The 17,823-nt window shown below is 41.3% G+C and overlaps 1 protein-coding gene across 1 annotated transcript; it reads left to right on the top strand.

The window, feature by feature from the left end:
* Positions 1-22: 22 nt before the first annotated feature.
* mrrf (mitochondrial ribosome recycling factor) lies at positions 23-15,573 on the top strand. Its single transcript, XM_034123211.1, has 7 exons — positions 23-111; positions 3,146-3,322; positions 3,476-3,628; positions 8,561-8,679; positions 12,657-12,748; positions 14,418-14,577; positions 14,892-15,573. Exons 2-7 carry the CDS (start codon positions 3,154-3,156, stop codon positions 14,967-14,969), a joined length of 771 nt encoding a protein of 256 aa, XP_033979102.1. The 5' UTR covers positions 23-111; positions 3,146-3,153; the 3' UTR covers positions 14,970-15,573.
* The last annotated feature ends 2,250 nt before the right edge of the window (positions 15,574-17,823 follow it).

The following is a 17,823-nucleotide window of genomic DNA, read 5'->3' as shown; positions in this document are numbered from 1 at the left end:
ATTTCAAACGCACAACCGCCTCAAAGTGTTGGCGCGTGATGATGACAACATAGATGTCATATGTGGCTTATCCCGAGCTAACATGCTTCTGTTAGGGCTGTGAACTTGAAAGTAAGTATGCTGTTTGGGGTAATTTAAAGTTATATGTCGGATTTTGCTGTGCGGTAATTAAACCAACGACCGTTTTATATTTAGACTCTAAGTGGTTGAGGTTAATATTGAGTTGTTCCCGTGGTATGCACAGGAGAATGCTACAAGGGCTATACGCACACCCCCATCACACCGACCTTCACACCACATCACTTTACCCAGAGGTTTTGCAACCAGTCAGTTATCTTAAATATATACGTAGGCCTACTACTTTTAATGACATAGTACCAACTGCTTGCATGATGATAAAAAGGCAAGGTGAACTTTCATGTTCTGTATTAAGACACATCAGGGACGCACAATGATCCAGTCAATCAAGAATGAATATCTGTGTGTCCTCCTGTTACTTAAACAGTGTGTTTAATGTGAGGTTGATAGATTAACGCACAAGCTATAATGATCAATTCAAAAGTGATATATTCATATTCATTCATATAACTGGACAAAAATGGCAACATGACCATTGACTCCTGATGTTAATCAGCATTCTTGCAAACTGAAGGGTGTCCATCCTGTGTTTTTACACTGTTTTCTATTAATATGCTCTGTCCCTTGTTGAGACCATTATTATTCTGCATTTTCTGGCACTTGCTTGACTAAACAGTTATCAATGAAAAAATACAAATAATTGAGAGCTTAATTGATATTTATAATAATCTTTAGTTGTATGCTCTATCTGCACAGTCTGTTTGAGGAGGCAGAACATTATCAGATACACTGCTGTATTATTCCTGCTCAAACTGTAAAGTGTGCAGAGGAGAGATCATGCAGGCTCACCAGCTGGTTTCTGCCACTGGAAGAAGGAGCGGTGTATCTGCAGCTGCTGTGTGTGAAATCTACAGGATATGAGGCTACAGTATCCCACTGAACACCTGTGCTTAACTTTTTATGCCTGACTTCCTCTCTAAAGAGATCCGTCACCGTCCCACATCTGAGCCTATCTGCTCTGCCACAGTGCGTAGTTTTATCATATCAGCTTGTCAGGAAACCTGCCAGCCACCGATACCTGGTATGGGTTTGTATTGTAGGTGGTGGTCCACAGCCTAGCCTAAATATTGACTTTGGAATATGTTTGATTATGGTTAATATCTAGAGTCAATGTTTGATTGACACCAGGGACTTGGGTGGGTGTGGCTTTAAAAACTAATGAGGACACTAAAATCAGTAATGATGTAAATGTAAGGCTGATTCCGACATGTTTTTTTTTTAAACGAAAAATCCCAAATGTATCTGTTACTGACAAGAGAGAGCATACATTTTTAATCACATCAAATAAAATAATTTGGTGTAATATTCCTGGAAGTGTGGAGGACATTTCTAATGGCATTGAGAGCACTATGTAAAGGTAGAAGTAAATAAGAACGATATTTGAAAACAATCAGAACCATTAATATTATTTCAATATCTTTTTTCTGCGGGTGGGTTTTGTTAATGGTTGTTTGGACATAAGACTGGTGCTGAAAAGGTTTTCTTTTTTTTTTTAATATCCTTTTTATAAAACCTAATTTAGGTCAGTGAAGAAGATAAGCAATTAGCTGAAAATATGTATGCTTTTTCTGCAGAAAAAAAATCCTCAGTAGTAGTATTATGCATATTTGAAAGTTCTTCTTACTTCTCGTCTTTATGCAACAGTTTGTTTCTCCTCACAGCTACGAGTTGTAAACACACACCAGACAATAGAATATGTCAATCAGGCTGCAGAGCACTGTGAGCTCTTCACAGCCACTGACTGTGAAAGACAGGCTATAGTGTGTGTTTGTGTCTGTGGGCTCAGAGTTTGTCTGTGCCTGTGTGTACTCCGAGGTTCAGTGACACAGTTCACAGCCGAGAGCCAGTGTGCGAGGTGGGAGGTGGGTCTTACACAGAAAAGGAGTGGCGGTCTCATAATGTTGTGATGTTTCTGAATGGGAGGTTCCTCTTCAGGAATGCCCAAACAACTGTGCATGAGTGTAGACGTAGTGCTGGCCCTTGTTAGGTGTTACTGCGTGTAATGTAGCCTGTACAGCTGAGTGAGTCAACAGCAGTGAATTTAACTTTGTATAAGAAGGAAAGTAGAAACAAATTGAATTAACAATGTCTCTTCTCTATTAGGTGTTCAAATAACTTGTTATAATAATAATAATAAATAATTAATTAATTACATTTTTATTATAGCGCTTTTCCTGGTGCTCAAAGCGCTTTAAAAATACACATTACACATATCAGACATGTAACAGTCATTACTGTGGACAATATCCACAGGAGCAAATTCGGGTGAAGTGTCTTGCCCAAGGACACAACGGCCTGACGCAGTGAGGAGGCGGGTTTCGAACTGTTGTTCCCCAACGCCCCTTGATCTGATGATCAACGGGACCCTAACCCTGCGCCAAAAACTGACCCCAATTATAATTATTAAGTTATAATGTTATTGTTTACAACTGTGCTTTCCCTGTTATGATATGCCAACATGGTTTCTGTGAATAAGATCTACTGGCAGATTAATTTATAATACTTTTTATTTTTTTTATAGGGCAATATGTCTTTGCTTTTTTACATTTACATTTTCTATTGATTTTTTCTATGTCTCAAATGTCTGCTGTTATATTCTTTGACAGAGCCTGCATAAATTAAGCTTTTTTTTTTAACTGTTCTCTAGAGACCTTTTATTTGAGTGTACTTGTTATTAATTTGACCTTTTTCTTTATAAATGAGACTTTAATGACAATTTATTTAGTGTGTATTGTATGTGAACTGTTTGCTGTACAGTGTATGGTGAGTGTTGTTTTATTTGCCAGTTCCAAAGACAACACATTACCTCACATCATCATCAGATAAATAACAGAAAGACACTATTGGTACCGTCATTTCAGTACAGGATGAAGGCCTACCTCCTACTGGCTGATATGAGCTATTACTTCATGTTAATAAATATTACCAGAGCTGATTTAACCTATCTGTGAAAAATGTTTCATACCGTCCAGGCAATTAAATGCTTAATTCAAACCGTTTCTTTCAGTTTCAGTCATGGCTATGCACCGCCTCAGTCTGCTGCGGCCTCTGCTCTGTCAGTCCCTGGTGGTCCGGTCTCCCCTCGTGGTCACCTCCAGGGTCAGTGCACCACTTCTGTACCCCAACACCCCCACCTCCTACCCTGCTGCATGCACCAGGCTCTATGCCACCAAGAAGGCAAAAGGTCAGTGAGGAGATTTTCTGAGTTCACATGTGTTCAACTTCTGTGTATCTGTTGGCCAAAACTGGGTTACGTGACTAGATATTATCTATCTTAAATATCAGTTTCCACTCTTCCCTTACTGATCTGCTCCTTTCCCTCTCTTCATCTTCCAAGCCAAGGCAAAAGGCCAGTCAGCTAAAGTGAATATTAATTCAGCTCTGGTGGAAGACATCATCAGTCTGGATGAATTGAAGGAGGAGATGACCGCTGTTCTCAATAAGCTCAAAGATGACTTCACACGCAACCTCAGCATCCGAACCCAGTCAGGTATTCAGCTTATCTCCGTTACTATCTATTATCTCCGTCCGAAACTTTTTCAAGTCTCTCTCATGTTGTCAGTCTGCCTTTGTCTCCTTAGAAAACTCTGTTTGATTCTCAAACCTTACAGATGGCAGTATAAGTAGAGCAAGGAAGGTGTTGTCATACATTTTTTGGTTTTATTGAGTTGCTCTGTTTGTTATTGAATTGTATTTACAGGGTTAAAGAAGAAAACATGCTGGAACAAAAGAACAAAAGCAGTGAATTGTATATCAAACCACATACAGATAGGTTGAAGTAGTATTTGTATATATTTTCAAGAAGAATCTTCAATCTGACAGTTAAGTCTGTGATCTCACTGTTGTCTGCGGTCCAATCAGAATGATCAAATGTTTACCTGGAGCAAAACCAATGTTTGATTCCAGTTTTTCCAAAGAATGTTTTTTTAGTAACATCTTTCCAAAAAGTGGCTTTTCTTCTTCTCTATACAAGCTGCTTGTTACGTCCTCTTTCCTAGACCAGAGGTAACGTTGTATCAATCTGCCTCTGGATGGACTGCCATGACATCCATGAGGTTACAGACATCCATAAGACTTTCCATTTTATTTCCATAATGGTCGTTTAGGCAACACTATATGCATGAATCACTAAGTAACATACACTGCTGAGGCCACACATGGGGCTACCATATTGTTTTACTATGAATTTGACAAGAAATACTTACATGCCCTGTCCCTGGGAGAATTTGACTTTGGGATGAAAGTCAGTAAGGCTTCCTGTGTGTTTGTATCTACCTGACAAAGCGCCCAAGGGCTGAAAGTGAGCCCCAGTGTGACCTTACCTTGACCCTAGGTTGACCTCTGTTTCCCCAACTACATCCTGGTCATGACCCTTTTGCCTCTGGGTTCGAACAAATGGGAGCTGGACTCAGAGGTGGGGGGTTATAATGGAAGCTCCCACAGGAGATGGCGGCATTTAGAATCAGACTTCAAACTAAAAGTGTCTGAGCTTCTACTCCTTTTCCTCCTCAGAAGAAAGTGAGCTTTCTCTCCTACATTTGATTTATAGCATGCACAGTCTTTTTGACATTTACACAGCATTCTGGAAAATGAAACAACAGAAGCATAAACATAAGTATTCTAGTGAACACCACAATGTCTCTTCTTGTAAATATCCTCCACCTGTTTCATTGATTTTTGATACATTTTCAATATGCTCATTTGTCATCATGTTCCCTTCAGCTTTTTGCGTTCTCCACTCATCATTCAGTGATTTATGGTTTATGGAGTCATTGTCAATCTTCGAACCCCTCCCTCTGTTTTGCAATAATTCCCAGCTTTATTTTTTGGCCTCCACTTATATTATATCTTCAATCTTGTGTGTCATACTTTTGGATTTAATTGCTTCTTGACCAACAGGGAAACATTTGTTCATAGGTCTCTGTACCCCTCCCTTCCTGTCTTCAGCCCTCCTTGTTTCTCTTGTCATCTTGTCTCCTTCCCTCCGTCCCTCTGTCATCCTCGCTCCATCTCTCTGTCCCCTCACTGCTGTCCTCAGCTCCATCCGTCCTCCTCCCTTCTGTCCAGCTGCACAGTAATCCAGCGAGGCAGCAGGACTTAGAGCTGACAGGAGAGATGAGATGGTGGAATGGAATGATGTCAGCTGAATGTGTGTGTAGGTGTGTGTGTGTTTGTTCCATCAACCTCTCATCTGGTTCTCATTAAGCTTATGAGTATGCATGTGTGTGTGGGTATGACTGTATGCGCTGTTGCAATGAATGCATAATGTGCATGTGTTTGTCTGTGTGTTGCAAAGGTGTAGCCAAGTCATAGACGTAGAGAGATGATCAATGCTTGACCAACATGTTGTGGTCAGTCACAGATGGGTAATCCGGCCCGAAAACTATTTCTGTTTCCAAGAAAATTCAGACGGAGACAGTTTGGACACAGTACTGCTGGAAAAACCATTGAAACATTTCATATACCAATTGTTTTTTAAGTTGAAGATAGAAGCTTCGAGAAATAGTTTCAATTTTTAAGGAAATAAACATATTCACTGTCTTGCAGCGAGTTTGATAAGACCAACAATATCACACTTGTAACTGCACATACAATTTCAACCATATTCAATGTAAATATTGCTATATTTGACTATATTTTTAAATATTTTTAAATTTTATTAGTTTTCTTGAAATAGTTTTCTATCTGTGTTTTTGTTTTATTTGTATGTATCTTTATGTATGCACCATGACACCAAGTCAAATTCCTCCTATGTGTTAACCTACTTGGTAATAAGTCTGATTCTGATTGTAACTTCTCTGCAGTTCAAACAGCTTTTCAGACTTTTTTAGCTATTTTTGTTTTGTTTTATGGAACACAATATTTCTGTTTTGATTCATTCTCACGCTCCACACAAATAAAAAGGCCTGTTTAATGTTAATAACCAAGAAAAAGTATAGTGTACATTTATATCATACTATTCCCACCAGATAATACTGCATTGGCATTTGCAATATTTTGATAATGAAGAGATTTGTCAAATGCTTCCTAAGCCATCGTCCTCTGACCTTCGTCTTCTCTCTCCGCCCCCCCCCCCCCCGCCCCTCCTCACCCTCCACTTTTGTAGTTAAGGAAACGTCTGTCTGTCTGTCTGCCCTCCTAAAGTGTTAGCAGATGTGAAGGTGCTCATTGTCAAGGCACAAGTAACAGAGACGGACAGTCATAAGGTCATAGATACTGACATGAAAAGTCTGTATATACACTGAGATACATTTAAAGAAGGAGATTAATTACCAGGCAGCTGGTATGTGGGCCATCCAGTTTGCACCAACTTTTTTTATTTCTTCTGGTCTCTTTTTTTTCTCGCCCTTGAAATCAGATGATAAATGAATCTTTAGAATTACACTATTGCCTCACCTCCCCTTCACCCCCACTTTACCACACACACCCCACTGGGTAAGCAGTGAGCGAGTGATGTAAGACAGAGGTGGAGAAGGAGGAAACAACTGCGTCTGAGGTTAGCCAGATGGAGGAGAGGGAGAGGGTGGATGGAGGGAGGGAGGGAGGGAGGGAGTAAAGGGAGAGAGGGAGGAAAGGACAGAAGTCGACCCTTGTTGGCAAACCAACTTTTGTCTCTCTGTGTTGACAAGGAAGAGAGGCAGTAGATCATGGAAACTCTTAACACTCTAACTGAGGGTTTATTTCTTACTCATGCAGTTTGTGGCTCCTGCGGGACATTCATTCATCTGTCTGTGTGTTTAGTTGTTATCCTGTCGACTAAATATATAGGAAAACATACTGTCACTCATTAACTCTGCAGGGAAATAGTGTCATTAAACTAGAAAAGCTGCAGCCTGACCAATACTAGATAGTTGGGACCCGCCAATATTTATCTATAAAAGCTAAATAAATCTGATAATAATTCAAGATATGAAGAAGACAAATCTTTCTTACCCATTTTGCTAGAAAGATATATGCCTCGCAGTACAGATATTTTACAAATATCAATATACTTCAAAATGTTGAATGTTTAAACGATAAATTGACTGCATTTAGATATATTGTTTTTTTTCTTGTCCCACACTGGCAAAGTTGCCACCTGCTCAGGAGCAATAAACATTCACACACACACTCACACACCAATGGCTGTACTTAATATTTGGGCTTCAATATCTTTCCCAAAGAAACGTTTACATTTAAACAACTATAAATAGACCTATATTACCTTTTTATTTGAATTAATCAAATATACATAAAACGCAGCATAAAATGTGTATTGATATTTTGATATGTGTTTATATTGGCATATGAAATTAGTAGATTAGTCGCACAAAATCAGGGTGTCTGTGTTGTACCTTGCAACGAAATGCCTTGAATGTCAATATATTTAAAGGTCCCATGTCATGGCCATTTCTACTGATCATAATTCCATTGTTGAGGTCTACTAGAATAGATTGACATTGTTCAATGTTCCAAAATGACATTGGTTTCTCATACAGCATCTCTGTATAGCATGTGTATTCACTCTCTGTCCTAAACGGCTTGTTGGAGCTCCTGCCCCCCCCTCCCTATGAGCCCACTGTGCTCTGATTGGTCAGCTTGCCCACTCTGTTCTGATGCGTGGGGTCTGGGTGCCGTGTTGGCGGGACGTTGCGGGGCTCGCTGCTGTGAGGAGCGGACAGTGTGAGCTGTATTACTGGTGTCATTTCCAGGTTGCTGCGTGGGGTCTGCGAGACATCGCGAAACTCAGCCTGAACTCAGCCTGAGTCCAACCATGGACGTGGGAAGGGGGGGGGGCTGCAGCACCCCCATCTGCGAGGCTCCACTAGCACCCGCACCCCCAAACGCAGCGCACCTACAGTGTAAGCGCGCCACAGTTTCGCCGCTGCGAGGCTCCACTAGCACCCCCCCCAGCGCTGTGTGTGTGTGTGTGTGTGTGTGTGTGTGTGTGTGTGTGTGTGTGTGTGTGTGTGTGTGTGTGTGTGTGTGTGTGTGTGTGTGTGTGTGTGTGTGTGTGTGTGTGTGTGTGTGTGTGTGTGTGTGTGTGTGTGTGTGTGTGTGTGTGTGTGTGTGTGTGTGTGTGTGTGTGTGTGTGTGTGTGTGTGTGTGTGTGTGTGTGTGTGTGTGTGTGTGTGTTTTCACGGATTGGTCCATTTGCACCAATTGGTCCATTTGGGTATGGTCACGTCACTGTACCCAGGAAGAATAAAATGGAAAAAGAAAAATCTCCAACGAGGCGTTCTGGGGCAGCATAGACAGGTCTTTTCTGTGTTAGTTTTACTCGCTACAGGGTGTACTTTAAGGGTTTGTGACTTTGCAGACCTTTACATGCATAAAAAGCTACATAACACACAAGGGGACGGGTAATAACCGGAAAAGCATGACATGGGACATTTAATTCAATTAGGTAAATTAACAATTCTTTTGATGTGCTTTTGTTTAGGAGCTCTGGATCACATTGTGGTGACGACACAAGATGGCAAGTTCCCTCTCAACCAGCTGGGACAGGTCTCCATGAAATCCCCTCAGCTCATTATGATCAACATGAGCAGCTTTCCAGAGGTAAGACGATCACACACACAAACACACACGTACAGATTCTTCCTAGACGTATGTGTTTGTCTCACGCAGACTAGCACGCTGTAACTAAAAGCTTTATAAAAATAATCCGACAAGACGACAAAGATCCGAAAGACAGATAGATGGCCTTTGCAGAAGGAAAAGTAAGCCAGAGCAGAACTCTCGAAGCCCTCAGTTCTGTACAAATGAAACCTGAGCGGCCGCTCTCTCTCCAACTGTGTCTCAGATGCTAATTGATTGATCACTCGAGGAGGCCTTTGTTCCGCGGTGAAAGATAGCAGCATGAACCCAAACTGTGTGTGTGCGCGCACTGGGATGTGGTTCTGTCTGTGTGTGAGTTTTCACAGAATAGGAAATGACCTCATTTTACCCCCAGGTTAGGAAGGAATGGATTATTTTCTTTTTTCTACTCCTTTTTCTTTCCCTCTTTTCCGTTTTAGATCATACAACACTGCTAGTCAGAGGGGGCGTCTTGCATTTCAAGACCTTCTGGTGTCCTGGCAAATCTTAATGTGCTTTTTTTAGCAGTTACACAAGACTGAATCATATATCCCCAAAAAGTCATGAATAAAGATTTAGTTCTCGAAGGTCTTATTTAAAAAATATGTTTAGATGAATAAGAATAATGAATGCTAATTACAAGTGAAGCTTGCAAGTACAAAATGTCACTCAGAAACCTGCCGATAGTTATTGTCAGGGAATAATTTCGCCCTACATGTTTACCTTTTGCCCTCTGATGCAGCTGACCAACCTTGATCAGCCGTTGTCTCCCATAAGGAGGGGCTGCCCTAGCAAGTTGTTGTTGTTACCAGTTTATTACCGGGCAACTCTCGGTGAGAGATAGTTATTGTTGTGGGACACCTGGAACACATCCTTCTCGGGGTGTAGATGACCCAGAGCCATAAGCGACAACAAATGTGATTCAGTGTCCTCAGCTGTTTAGTCTATCTATTGAAGAATGTTGATTATTACACTCTGAACTAGTTAAAACCTCGAGCTACAGGAGGGTTCTTCAGAATTGATTGTGGCATCTCAACCGTGTGGTCAACTCGCGGCCCGTGACACGTCTTGTGAATTCTCCGGCCGAAGCTCCAAATAAACCGTCAGTGTTTGCCATCAAAGCTCCAGCTCTCCTCGTGTCTCTTTGGGTCCTGACTCTCCATTGCTACAGAAGTTTCCCCCCACAGTTATGATTACGCAAATAAAATAAATTCATACAGTTAAGTGCAAGTACGAAAATACATTACAATAAAAACTGATTAAAAGGGTCTACTGTCCAGGTAGCTGCGCTGTGATGCTGTTCTTTTATCTAACTGCTAATGTTGGCATGAAGACAATGCTAGCATGCTGATGTTAAACAGGTATAATGTTTGTATCATGACAGCCATCTTAGCTCTGCACATTGGCATGCTAACATTATGTTTGGTACAATTCATCCTAACTGGAGCATGAATGCGAATTTAATGGCATGCAAGTCAGGGTTGGAATGAAGATTGGTGAGATATTTCAAGTCTGAACCAAAGAGTCCGACCGCCCGGCATTGCCAGCCCTACATGGCTAAAAACACAAAATAGCAACATAAAACACTCTGTGGAGGCAATAACAGATTTACATTCTAAGGGAAGTAAAACAAAATCCAAACCGACATGATCTGTTGCTGTTTAAAACCGTTTTTTAAAGCTTCGATGACTTTCAAAGGCAGTTTGTTATTTTGGAGAACCACCTGTCTGTTATAAATAAAAAACAAGTTCTTGCAACCATATTCCACCAGCTTCTATTTTTCTACCGGTCACCTTTTGTGAATCTGAAAGGTGTGGTTACACCTGTTTGTTCTGTGTTGTAGCGGCATCACAAAACATGCAAATCCAAGCATGTATCAGCATCTTCAATCTGGAAATCTACTCTTCAGCCTGAACGGTCTTGCCGTGAGTCTATTTTCTTTCCAGGAACTCCGACCGCAGACCACACACACACACACACCGGCAGACACACTCATGCATGCACACGATACAATGTCATGCCCTGCGCTGCCCATGTCCCACACAGAGGTGAGTCCTCAGTACCCAGAGCTAATAGGCTTATAATGATGCCTATCCATTACCAGGCACTCCAGAGGCCCTAGCATTGTTTTCCATTCATTCATTAAAAGCAGCCAGGGAAGGCATGGTGGAACTAACAACAACTACCAGCAGGCTTAGATCAAGAGCCAATTTGGTGTGTGTGTTTTAGGAAGAGTTTGCATGTTAAAGCATCCCACCACTTTGTTCATAAATCGTTTTCTTCAGGACTTTTTATTTTACACGCACACACACACACACATTCCTCCCCGCTCGCCTCTTTGCTTTGAAGCGGGCCGTCAAGCGTTTGATGTGAAACTTCAGTGTAATTTCTCTTCCTCTCGAACATATTAACCAGAACCTGCACGGCCTTTACACAGAAATTCCCCTCGGTTTTCCGTAACCACCGGAGTGGCCGTCGGGAGAGAGGAAACGGTGATGAATTCGATGCTGAGAACGATCAAACATAGGTAGGGGCTGAATCTATCACCCCACACTCAAAGAGCGCAACCAGAGGCCTGCGCTCCGGATGAATTTGACAAAGGAAAAGAAACCACATGAATTAATTTAATGCGCGCAAATAAATTCCTTTAATCTCACTGCCATTTTTTTTTCCCTCAGCGGAGAAGGCCAGAAGGAGCTGTCGAAAATGGAGAGTAGGTTAGAAATGGAGTAGAAAAAAAACAGATGATATGCTTTTTCCTCGCATTTGCACACTTTGTAATGATCAGCTATGGGAATTGTCATGCGGTTGCAGAACTGATGCGAGGAGTGTGACTTTGTTTCAGTAATTCAAAGGATTTGGCTTCCTCTGCCTTGTCTGTCTGCACTGTGTTTGTCTCTCGGGTTAACATGTAGTATTTGCTGGACTAAAGGGTTGTGCTGCATATGTTGGATCAAGTTTTGATGTTTCACATATGTTAAGACTGTTTTAATATTCACCAGAGTAACATGCAAGCTTGTTCCTCTGCCTGCTGGTCTGCATGCCTGCCAAAAAAATACAAAAATACTTTCAAATAGAATTCCAAAGAAGCCACTTTACTATTAAAGTATTGTGTGACTGTAGACCAACATAACCTCTTAACATGTATTTGTCTGATCCTGTTATGGGTTGAGGTATCAATGTCATCTCTGCCTAGTATCCAAATTGACACTAGATCACTTGTTCCCTAACAAAACACAAAGTTCTCTTCTTTTCATCTCCCATTAAATTGTTTCATCCTTTCAAAATAAAACAGATGTTCGAGAAATATTTGTTGCCATTTTATTCTAACAGATGAGTGACATTTTCTGCCACCCACTGTATTGGTACTGTAAATGTCCAGTAGATGGTAGATGTAGCCTCATGCAAAATCTGAACACAATACAATGAAAGTGTTTTAAATGTTAGTTTAAGTGAATGTAAATATTCATGTGCTCACCTCAATATAATAACCATTACCCACATCTATTAAAAGCAATAAGATGATTTTATTTTTGAAAATACTTTAAATGTGTTCACACAAACTCAAAAGCACATGTGTGTTAGTGTGTGTGTATCCATGTATCATACACAAACACCCGCAGACAGTCCTGTGAGGTCACTGTGGGTCACCGCCTTGCCCTGCAACCTCTCAGTCCTGTCCCAGAGGGCCGAGCGCTGACAGTGGCCCAAGGCACTTCCACACTGCATCGGCTTCCCCTGACACACACACACACACACACACACACACACACACACACACACACACACCCCACCCAAACACACACATAACATACAACCCACCACACCTTAATAGAAGCCAGCTGGAGCCTGGCCACTACCTGCAGTTGTAGCACTGCTTTTCCATTCACACCAGCAAGCACACATTAATATGTCTGTGTGTGTGTGTGTTTCTGATCTTTATGTCGTGTTTGCCCCAGGATACAGCTGCCGCTGCCCGTGCCCTGAGAGAGAGTAGCATGAACCTTAACCCAGAGGTGGACGGGACAATCATCAAGGTGCCCGTTCCCAAGTGAGTCTCTTCCTAAAACACACACACATATACACATATACACACACACACACACACACACACACACACACACACACACACACACACACACACACACACACACACACACACACACACACACACACACACACACACACACACACACACACAACCCCCAAGGGCAGAATCGCTTTCTGCACTTTCTTTCTTTTCAATCCTTTCCTTACCCCTTTTCCCTTTCTTTTGTTATCCCTCTTTTTCCCCACTCCCACTTTTATACACTTAACTTAAGTATTTACCATGAAACAAATTAGGGGATCTGATAAATCAAGTAATCAATTTATAAAATGGTATTTCATGCTATGATTAGTTGGATCCTCTTAAGGAGGCCAAGATTATTTGATATGGCAAAACTACATTTTGGAATTGAGAATAATTGCAATGCAATGCATTTTACATTGGCATTTTATAAACTAAATAAGATACCAATAAATCAAAAGAATATCAATACATGATGCAAATCCTAGACCACAACCTTACAGTTAGTCTCTTTCATGCTTTTGAAAGTCCCCCCATTAATGAACCCCTGTAACTGACAGATTTATTGACTTTGGTTTGTAGATGTATAGAGACCCCGAGTGTGTTGATGTGAGGGCCGGGTCACTCTTTCTCTCTGCCAAGTCAAACAACCTTACGAAAAACTATCCGTCACTCACTCACTAAACTACTTTGTGTGTTTATCATTTTTAGTTTTTTACATATCTGCCCATGTGCATGTAAGCATACATGTATAAATGCCAATCTGTACTTATGTGCATTTGGGTGCATATGTGTGTGTGTGTGTGTGTGTGTGCACGCGTGGAGCAGCAGGTGTTAGTCTGGCAGAGGAGGGACACAAGAGTCAGGCTGCGTTCCCCCTGCAATCAGTCTCGGCACGCTCCAAGCCCACATTTGCATTTCCAAAGAGAAGGCGCTCCTTGATTGGCCCTGGAATCAGTAATTAGGCCGTATTGTTTGTGGTAAATAGACACCACACTTGGATTGTTTGCAAATAGTCCACGAGGCAAAAACAACGAGAAAAAAGCCAATTAAAGACAAAGAGGGAGAGTGAAATGGGAAGTATGATTTTCTGAGTGATTAACGAATGCAAAGTGAATACAAAATTGTCGGGATGACGAGCATCTTAGCTCCGGTCCCTCAGTGAGATGGACTCACGGGTCAGAACTGAAATAATTAGACCTCATGCTTACATGCCCTTAACATTAAGTAGTAAGTAAGGTTGTTATTATTTGACATAATGCATTTTTTATTATGTGGTTTTGTGTTTAAAAAGAGTCTGACTAACCGTTTATTTTTAGGTCTCTGTGTGTAGTTTAAAGGCATCTTGTATTCCTGTAGCAATTCCTCTTAAAAGTAGGAAAATACACTTTCTCCACCACTGAAAGCTAAATATCATAGTCATTAGCTAATATCATCATTTGGTACAGTGTATAACCTTGCTTTAAAGAGTAGCTGCTACTTTACCCCACTGACATCCATTGAGCTAAACGTACTTGCATAACTCTCCTTCGTCATCTTCATAGCGACGTACAGAGACATATGCGTTTTAACCCTTGCTTGGAACAATCCATGTATGTCAACTTCTGTCTTACTATTTGTTCTTTTCTCTCATGTCCTCCCTTCCCTGTAGAGTAACACGAGACCACAGGGAGAACCTCGCCAAGCTGGCAAAACAGTTCGGCAACAAGGCTAAAGAATCACTGAGGAAGGTGCGATCTAACGCTGTCACACAAGTCAAAAAGACCAAGGATGCACAATCGGAGGACACCTTACGTCTTGTGGAGAAACAGGTAAGAGATATGGAGAAGGACAGCAGTTCTAATACACATGGTTACATCGATAGATCAGACTGAGAAGGGATATTTTAAGGAAAGTTGAGTGTTGTTGGATGCAAGAGATGATTTTCAAAACCTCTGATAATTGGAGCCTAAAGACCTGAAACTGTTAATGCAGTCCAAGAGTTGAAATAAATAGGGAGAAATTCATCATAAGCCCAGTCATATTCTGTCTTATTTCAGCTATATAATGCTGTCCGTTTACCAGACATACAATAGAGGGAGGTGAATGTGTATTTTGTTCATCTTTCCCTCCTCTTCCTTGACAGATTCAGCAGATGGCGGACAACATGGCGTTGGACATCGACAAACAGCTTGCAGCCAAGACCAAGGAGCTGCTCGGCTGACTGTGACGATTAAAAGGTCTTATTTTGGTTATTTTGGTTATAGCTGAACTTCAACTGGACTCATTCATATCTGGTTAATAATACACTCACTAGCATTGGGGAGATGCATCGCTGCTGGGGGATATCTGGGTTTAACCGTCAGTGCACAAACAGAAATTGGTACGGATACAACAACGACAGACTGCCGGTCACATCCCTCCTCCCTTGTTACTCTTCCTGTCTTCAAACAAACACCGACGAGGGACGAATGGACTTTTAATGGGATTTGCGGGCCTCCTCCTAATCAAACTCTTTGCCACAAGGGCTGTCTGTTTACATAAAACAAGCGCACCCGTCTGAATGTAAACTGGTTGCGGCTTTGTCTTGGTGGCAAGAGCGAGAGAAAAGGGGAGAGACGGTTTGTTCCAGAGACGCAGGATATGATTAGCATGTTGCCAAACATTTGTTTCGCATTGATTCAAAGTCGGTTCAAAAATAAACTTGAGAGAAACAACAACTTTAATTTCTGCCATCGTCTAGGATTGATAATACGGCTACTCAACCGACAATAACGTCGGAAAAGTAACATTATTGATGGGCTCCATTAAAGAAAATCTACTTTGTACCATGTGCGTCATGTTTCTCTCTTTTTTTGTTTTCTTTTGTTTTTCTCCACTTTTGGTTTGAAGTCGCCCCCTCCTCCATTAGTCAGAGTGATAATGGACTTTTCCTGTGTACAGACCTCCAGACCCTGGCTGCTGGCACCACAATTGTCCATTAGGAAAACAAACTTTAATGTTGTCCACTTGGACCTCTTTTGTCCTTTAAAAAGCTGCACTTTTAAAGCCACTTTCAGGAATTGCCGTTGTTCAAAGTGCATGGATAACAAGAAATGTATGAATGAGAAGCCTACAGCAACACACACGGCTCTCCTTTCATCCCTCCGCTGTTTACACCAGCTAGAAGCTTTTCCGCACTATTATGTGGTCCGTGTCTTCGTCTTTATCATGGTTTGTTTTGCTTCCTCTGCTACTGGTCGCAGGCAGCCCACATGGCAGACAGGTTTAATTTTAAGAGTCTCCTCACACACTTGCTCTTACAACCACTCTGTGGTTTGTTGATTACAGTGGGGCGACATCGCACGCTACTAATTAAATCTGAATCAGAATGCTGTTTGGCGTCTTTTTAATGGATGAAATAAATGGATAAAATATGACTATGCAGATTTCATGGTGTTTTTTGTAATATTTGGTGTTAGCTACAGATTGTAGTTTTATTAGATTTGTCTTCTTTATTTGTCTCCCTGAATGGCCTTGCTGTAATGGCCTAAATTGGCCGGAGTCGTTGGATAAACAAGAGTTTAGCAGAGGAGTGGCTGTGTTGGGACAGAGGAGGGGTGGGGTGGAAATGGCAGGTTTTTTTGCGGAGATTCTGGGTCCATATGTCAGCAATTTGAGGGCATTGTGTACCTTGGCCTAAAACAGAGCTTCATGATCGATGGAGGGGTGAAAATCTCCCAAGTCCCTGGCGCAGAACACAGGCAAGCACGAGGAAATTGCTTTCAGCTGATAGCTTCATTTTGGTTGACATTTATCAAGTGAATTACCCCCCGTCTTTTCTTTTCAAATGTTTACTACTACTAGCACCGCCTTTTGACGTATGTGTGTGTGTGTGAGAGTGCATTTGTCTGTGAGCAATAGAGCTTTGTCTTTGTACTCGTGGTGTGTCTTTTGGCGATTCCTCACCAAAATATACAAGTCTGAATTGGTTCAGTACACGTTGGATTTGATAGTGTTCTGTTTATTGCCGCTGCATTTAAGCAAAGATAACCACTAACACATTTTAAATCTATAGCTTTTACTCCCAAGATGCTCTTTATAAAGCTCTATTTCTACAAAAAGTATCATTCATTTTTGCGTGACAGAAATTGTAATAGAACAAAACCAGGCCATGAAGAAATATCAACAAAATGTTTTAAATTGTTTTATTTAAAAAAAAAACAAGCAAGACTATTTAAACTTTTGCTAGGATAATGGTGAAGGGTAAATTGTAACGTAACAGTAGGACAAGTAGAGAAGGTTCATAAATCAGTGAACTCAGTAATGTCAGTTTTATTCAGGTTTGCTAACATTAGCCTCAGTAAGCTAATAGTGATCACACCAAACATGGCTCAAGCAGCAAAACCCCCGGGGTGTACTCAATTGGACAGGGGTCCGTTTCAGTTCTTATGAATTCCAGTTTTTATTTGTAAGAGGAAGAATTTGTTATTTATTTTTACAATAGTCTCGTTTTAAATCCCCAATGGGAATATTAGTAAGTATGTGCTTTGCAGAGCACTTGCTGAATCCAATTTCTTCCCCTTATTCTTTTAGAACACACAGATACAGATACGGAAGAGTACAATTTCAACTCATTGGAAAAAAGAATCAAAATGCCTCGAGTGTCTATTTCAGTCCTCTCTAACTTCATTCTTCCCCTCTTAGCATTGTTCTACCTCTCAATATGTCCACTTTTCATGCAGATTTCTGTACTGCATTATTCATATATTTTGAAAGGAGCTCGATACAATGGTGTAGTTTCCCAAAAAGACCTACATTATATTGTATCGCCGCCGTGTGCATAATAGACCAAAAATAATGAATGTATACGATTCCTCTTCTTCTCTCTGTGACTCTGTGATTACACATCGAGCTGCGGCGCTCCTGCAGCAGCTGAACCGCTGAGGAGCCCCCGGAGCCGGGCGGAGACAGAGCCAACCACTCAAGAGTAGACAGAATAGGACAGATCGCACACACACACACACACGTACACACACACACGTACACACACCTCTTATTCTGTCTTTTTCTCCCTCTCTTCCTCTTCTCATCACCTC

The sequence above is a fragment of the Trematomus bernacchii genome, unplaced genomic scaffold, assembly GCF_902827165.1.
Source record: "Trematomus bernacchii unplaced genomic scaffold, fTreBer1.1, whole genome shotgun sequence".
Lineage (NCBI taxonomy): Eukaryota > Metazoa > Chordata > Actinopteri > Perciformes > Nototheniidae > Trematomus > Trematomus bernacchii.
This window is presented reverse-complemented; position numbering and strand designations above follow the sequence as displayed.